The 6887-nt window shown below is 41.6% G+C and overlaps 1 protein-coding gene across 1 annotated transcript; it reads right to left on the minus strand.

The window, feature by feature from the left end:
• Positions 1 to 393: 393 nt before the first annotated feature.
• LOC142163407 (zinc finger BED domain-containing protein RICESLEEPER 1-like) lies at positions 394 to 5480 on the minus strand. The gene is made up of 3 exons (XM_075220691.1): positions 5106 to 5480; positions 540 to 2414; positions 394 to 435 (listed from the first exon to the last, which is right to left on the minus strand). Exons 1-3 carry the CDS (start codon positions 5478 to 5480, stop codon positions 394 to 396), a joined length of 2292 nt encoding a protein of 763 aa, XP_075076792.1.
• Positions 5481 to 6887: the final 1407 nt, after the last annotated feature.

The following is a 6887-nucleotide window of genomic DNA, read 5'->3' on the forward strand; positions in this document are numbered from 1 at the left end:
TCTCAGTAGGACTGTGAGACAAGTTAAAAATATGCAATTTCAAACAATACAAAGAGCATTTTCAGAGAAAGAAAAATACAGCTCAAAGCTTCAAGCTATCTAGAATTCCAGATTCCAGAAACATACAACAAAACAAGGAGCAAGTGTATAATGAAATACCTGAGCTTGTACAACAAATGGAAAATCACTATATGTCGACAATGCAAGGCTCTCTTCCCGTATTCATAAATTCTGTATAATAAGATAGTAACACAAGAAATTAGTTTAGAAGTAATCTAAATAAACATACAAATAAAGTATACATTAAACACAAGTAATAAGATAGGCTTACCAGCTTCAAGTTGTTCAAGATTATCTAAATCTTCTTCAATTTTAACCGGAGTTGTTGATTCATTACGAAGCCAATCTTGGATACACACAAGAGCTTGAACCAATCTAGGAGTCAATGAACTCCTAAATGGATCAAGTATGCGTCTGCCGGTGCTAAAGGCTGATTCTGAGGCAACACTAGAAATCGGAATGGCTAGCACATCACGTGCCATCTCAGCAAGAGTGAGAAATCTAGGTGAGTTCAACTTCCACCACCCCAGAATGTTAAACTTTTCATGGTCTTCCTCAACATCTTCACCCAAATATTTATCTAACTCCGTTTTAGAATCAACTCCGCCATATTTCTTATGCTTCTTTAAATCTAGCATGAATTTTGAGAGCAATGATGAAGAAGATGGAGAAGATGGACCAGAACATGGAGAAGATGGAGAATATGGACATGAACCAGAACCACCATTTTTTATTGCATACACATTAAACAAAGTATCCATGTATGTTTTCACATCCTCTTGTATTTTCAAACCTATTGTTTCTCCAAACATAGCACCAAGTGCAAATGAAAGAGTATTAAACTTATGGCGTGGATCAAGCACACATGAGATAAAAATCATTTTGTTCATCTTATGTGGATCCCCCCAATACTTGTCAAATTTCTTTTTCATATTTTTTGCCATTTCTCTCAAGAAAGCATCTTCATTTTGCATCAACTCTTTCAAAGAAGAATCAACAACACATATTTCAAGAAAGTGCACATTAGACGTAATATAAAGTGTACCTGATACTTTCAAGGTGAGTTCATAAAAAATTTCCAGAAACTTCACAATACGTCTTACACTATCCCAATCACTACTTAAAAGTGGACCTGCAGGTTGTCCATCCTCACAAATGCAGTTAGAAATACATGACATCAAACCATAATCAATATCACAATACTTTGTAAAGGCTTCCTCATAAACTGTAGCAACCTTCAATATCAAATATGTGGAGTTCCACCTAGTAGGAACATCCAAGCACAATGATTTTTTAGAAGTTATCCTATCAAGATCACAACATTCTTTAAACTTTTTCCATCTTGCGGCAGATTGTCTAATGTACCTAACAGCTTGTCTTATTCGTTCAACAGACACACTCCCATCTCTCAACCCATCTTGAACAACTAGATTGATGATGTGAGCCATACATCTCACATGAACATGCTTACCTTCCATCAAGTTAGTGTTCCATCTAGTAAATTGCTTGGATAACTCTCTAACCATCACATCATTAGAACTCGCATTATCAACTGTCACAGTAAATACTTTATCCACTCCCCATTCAAGTAAACACTTAGCAATACCACTAGCTAAATCTTGACCTTTATGACTAGTAATTGGACAAAAATTCAATATCCTTTTATGTAATTTCCAATTATTGTCAATGTAATGGGCTGTAACACACATATAATTAATTCTTTGAATTGAAGTCCATGTATCAGTAGTAATACATATTCTCTGTTTTGATTCTTTAAGAATAGACTTCAAAGCAAGTCTTTCTTCATGGTACATCTCAAGATAATCCCTAGTCATAGTAGTGCGAGATGGAATATGAAATAAAGGTTGAAGACTTCTCACAAAGTCTCTAAATCCATCTTTTTCAACAGAAATAAAGGAAAGTTCATCTTTAATAATCATACGAGCTAAAGCCCTCCTACATGCCTCTTGATCAAATTTCCAAGGGATAACTGAAACATCACCTGTTAGACCTTGCGGTTGAAAACCTAATGTTGTCTGGCTACCTTCTGCCTTGTAGGGATTGGTCGGACATTTGGTAATATGCAATAACAAATTGCTTGTGCCGCTATGCTTGGTATCAGCTACATATTCTTCTGAACAAAACTTGCATCTCGCTTTTTTCACACCCTCGGAATCAGTGAACTTGTTGAAGTAGCGCCAAGCCATTGATCTTTCTTTAACCATTTTTCTTTTCTTCGAACCAGGTTCAGATTCACAGTTATTGGTTGTTGAATCTGAATCAGTTAAAGCATTACTTTCACCAACTGTTTTAACAATTTGAAGTTCATTCATTGTCTCTGTCTCGTTTTCCATCTACCAAAACAAACAAAAAAACCAAAATAAAATCATAAATAGAAGAATAGAAAATGAAAGAGATAAAAAACAGAACATAAAGACAAATCGATACATACATAAAAATTGAAAAAACAATATGAAAATTCAAAATAAAGATGTTGTAATATCTCTCAAACACACACACAAAAAACACAAAAAACACACATTATTTGATTTCTGTCGAGAAATAAAAGGTGGAAAACATCACATTTGAGCTCTAAGAGAGAGGGGGAAAGCAATAATGAACCAATAATAACTAATAGTTAGAGAGAATGCCAGGCTTATCGTCTATTAGGGTTTTGCGTCGTTTGCTCTTGATTGGAAATTGAATGTGAAGACTTGAGAGTTGAGACTTCTAGATTAGTTTTCTACTTCGAGAGAACTTGGAGTTCACTACTTCACTGGCTTGAGACTTCGAGACCGAGAGGACTGAGATAAAGAGTGAAGAAGAAGAGAGGCGGAACCGCGGAAGCTTGGTCGAACTTGTGAAGACTGAACTCTGAAGTCTGAAGAGAGGCGGAAAAGAGGAAACATCGATATAACCTAGGGAGTAGGGTCGGTCTGATAAATGAATAAGTATACTTAACCCTAAAATTTTGGGGTAGTATAGTATTTATATATAGGCCCATATAATTTCGGATTTCGGATCGGATCGGATTAAAATCATGCCAATCCGAATCCAATCCGAAAATCGGAAATTTTATAAAACATAATCCGTATCCAATCCGAAAATCCAAAATCCGAAATCCAAAAATCCGAAATAGAGTAGGTCGGATCGGATTTCGGATATCCGATCCAAATGCACAGCCCTATATGAAACTCTTCATGAGAAGTCTGAAGGGGGATGTTTTATCCTGGTACATCATCCAGGACCCCAAGAAATGGACAAGCTAGGTAGGTATGGCATCAGATTTCATGGATAGGTTCTGATTCAATACAGAGAATGCACCGGATGTATTCTACATCCAAAATTTGAAAAAGAAGCCTACCGAGACATTCCGCGAGTATGCTACTCGTTGGAGATCAGAGGCTGCTAAGGTTAGGCCGGCCTTAGAAGAGGAACAGATGAACAGATTCTTCGTCCGGGCTCAGGATCCACAATATTATGAGAGGTTGATGCTGATCGAGGGCCAGAAATTCTCCGATATCATCAAGCTGGGAGAAAGAATTGAGGAAGGCATTAAGAATGGTATAGTTACTAATCTTGAAGCATTGCAGGCCACCAACAAGACTTTACAGTCTAGTGACACGTCCAAGAAGAAGGATGTGAGTGTCGTGATGGTCGCACAGGGAGCCAAATCACCACTAAAGTACCACACTTACCTGTCACCTCCACTTACATATCAGCCCATCCCAAATAACCAAGCACTCGCACCCTCTTACCAAAATCCACCACTCATTTACCAATCATCTCCACCTCCCATATATCAACCCACTTCACCCAGATACTCTCAACCTGCACCTGTTTACCAAGCATATAATGCACAACCCTCTCACTACCAATCACCTCCCACTCACCAAAATTTCCCTAGACCCAGACCAAATTTTGACCGTAGACCTCCCAGACAATATACAGCCATCGCTGAGCCAATTGACCAGCTGTATAAGAGACTTAAAGCTGCTGGTTACGTCTCCCCTATCCCTGCCATAACTCCAAAAAATCCTTCCCAGTGGGTCAACCTAATGCGTACCACTCCGGCATGAAGGTAGTACCATGTTTCTTCAGCTTGATGGGTTTGGTGATTCCCTGGAGGTTTTTGCCGAGTCCCTTTCCAGGTTCGTACCCACACCAATCCAAGATACTTTCAATCTTGTTATCCCACTATTTTATCTTTGTCTACAGCGTTGACTCGCTCGATATGATGGTACGTTTCTCCACCTATTCTCCTTCTTTCTCCAACCATTGGGATGATCTGGCGACTGTATATGGGGTTGCTACTATCGCCATGAATAATCACCTCTTGGTGATTCCACTCGAATTCCACTGCCTGGTGCAGGTTCGATGCTATGGCTCCAGCGGAGTGGATCCATGGTCGTCCCAACAGAAAGTTGTAGGATGCTGGGACATCTATCACTTGAGTCAACGTCGAACCGGGTTGGCCCCATTTACAAGCATAGGCTGATCTCTCCGATAGTAGACCTTTGGGACCCATCGAAGGCTTTGACATTGATGGCTCCATCTTTGATCTCGTGTAGGCTCTTTCCCAATGTTCAGAGAGTGATCAGCGGACAGATATTGAGGCTGGATCCTCCGTCGATCTGGACACTAGTGATGAAGTAATCCTCGCATTGCACGGTGATGTTCAGGGCCTTGTTGTGACTCAGTCCTTCCGGCGGCAGCTCGTCTTCATGGAAGGAGATCTTATGGCTTTCCAATACCTGCCCTACCATATTTGCCATTTCGCCTCCAATTATATTGCTGGGCACATAAGCTTCACTCAATATCTTCATCAAGGAATTTTTGTGTGCGTCAGAGCTCTACAGAAGAGCTAGGATGGAGATATGCGTTGGTGTTTTGTTCAACTGCTCAATGACTGAATACTCTTTAGCTTGTATTTTCCTCCAAAGATCATCGGGCCCAGTTTCAATAGTCCGTCAAGAGGATTGCTTACTGGACTCAGCTAGGTGCTCTGGAGTGTAAACCCTGCCTGTTCTGGTCATACCCTGCACAACAATTGTTTCTCCCGTCTTGGTCTTCCCTTTCCTCCTTTCTTCAGTTGTGTAATCCCATGGTATGTCATTAGAGTGGAACGGTCTTATGTCTGACATTGCTACAGGAATAGGTACCCTTGGTGGTAACACAGCAACATCAAAAGGTGCAGGTGCCTTCGGGACTCCGAACTCAACCTCAATTGGTCCGGGCGCCTTTGCAGAAGAAGGTGCTTCAAATTCGAGAGGTATAGACATATTTACTTCATCTCCCTTGGAGGGCTGATTCTGCACAACAATTGGGTTAAGCGTGACCGCCAGTTTCTTTGGCTCATCACCCTCAGCAATCAATCCTATCGACCCTTTAGGGTCCCAGTCGTCTTCGATCTCGATCATGTGAATGTCTCCACCTTTGTGATCAGGCAGAGGGTTGTTGCGGACATTAGGAGAAGGCGCCTTTGCTACGATAACCTTATTGTCGATCAAAGTTTGAATCTTGTCCTTTAACGAGCGGCACTCGTCAATGGTATGTCCCTTCATGCCGGAGTGGTACGCACAAGTCTTATTAGGGTTAACCCACTAGGAAGGATTTTCTCGAGTTATGGTGGGGATAGGGGAGACGTAACCAGTAGCTTTAAGTCTCTCAAGCAGCTGGTCAATTGGCTCAGCGATGGCTGTATATTGTCTGGGAGGTCTGCGGTCAAAATTTGGTCTGGGTCTAGGGAAATTTTGGCGAGTGGGAGGTGATTGGTAGTGAGAGGGTTGGGCATTATAAGCTTGGTAAATAGGTGTAGGTTGAGAGTATCTGGGTGAAGTGGGTTGATATGTGGGAGGTGGAGATGATTGGTAAACGGGTGGTGGATTTTGGTAAGAGGGTGCGGGTGCTTGGTAATTTGGGATGGGCTGATATGTAAGTGGAGGTGACGGGTAAGTATGGTATTTTAGTGGTGATTTGGCTCCCTGTGTGACCATCACGGCACTCACATCCTTCTTCTTGGACGTGCCACAAGACTATAAAGCCTTGTGGGTGGCCTGCAATGCTTCAAGGTTAGTAACCATACCATTCTTAATGCCTTCCTCAATTCTTTCTCCCAACTTGATGATATCGGAGAATTTCTGACCGGCCTGACCTTAGCAGCCTCTGATCTCCAATGAGTAGCATACTCGCGGAATGTTTTGGTAGACTTCTTCTTCAATTTCTGGATGTAGAATACATCCGGTGTATTCTCTGTATTGAATCAAAACCTATCCATGAAATCTGATGTCATACCTACCCAGCTTGTCCATTTCTTGGGGTCCTGGCTGATGTACCAGGATAAAGCATCCCCTTTCAGACTTCTCATGAAGAGTTTCATACGAATTTTCTCACATCTTCCGACTCCAACCAGCTTATCACAATATGTCCTCAAATGGACTCTGGGATCTCCCGCGCCATCGAACATTTCGAACTTGGGAGGTTTGTACCCCTCCGGAAGTTCAACATCTGGCTGAATGCAGAGGTCCTCATAATTCAGGCCCTCTATACCTTTGTTTCCTTCCACACCCTGGACTCGGCTGGTCAACTTCTTGAGTTCTGCTGCCAAGTTTCTGATAAGAGAGTCCTTGTCATCAGACTCAGGTGCACTTGAGATTGGTTGAGTGTAGTGGGGTATGGTATCTACGTAGATGGGAGTGTTGTGGAGGTGGTCATTTGTGGTGTTTAGTGGTTCAGGAATGAGTAGTGGAGTGTTTTTTGGAGTGTGGTATGTGTTACAGTGTTGAGCATGAGTGGGTTGCATCTGTGGTTGTGGGGTGTTCTGCGGA

Source organism: Nicotiana tabacum, chromosome 8 (assembly GCF_000715075.1).
Source record: "Nicotiana tabacum cultivar K326 chromosome 8, ASM71507v2, whole genome shotgun sequence".
NCBI lineage: Eukaryota > Viridiplantae > Streptophyta > Magnoliopsida > Solanales > Solanaceae > Nicotiana > Nicotiana tabacum.

Coding starts and splice junctions, on each gene's coding strand:
- LOC142163407 (XM_075220691.1), bottom strand. CDS start 5,480: ATGATCGAGATCGAAGACGACTGGGACCCTAAAGGGTCGATAGGATTG. Junction 2,415..5,105: donor AGACGGGAGAAACAATTGTT/GTGCAGGGTATG, acceptor TTGTTTTGGTAG/ATGGAAAACGAGACAGAGAC. Junction 436..539: donor TTCTCACTCTTGCTGAGATG/GCACGTGATGTG, acceptor ATTGACTCCTAG/ATTGGTTCAAGCTCTTGTGT.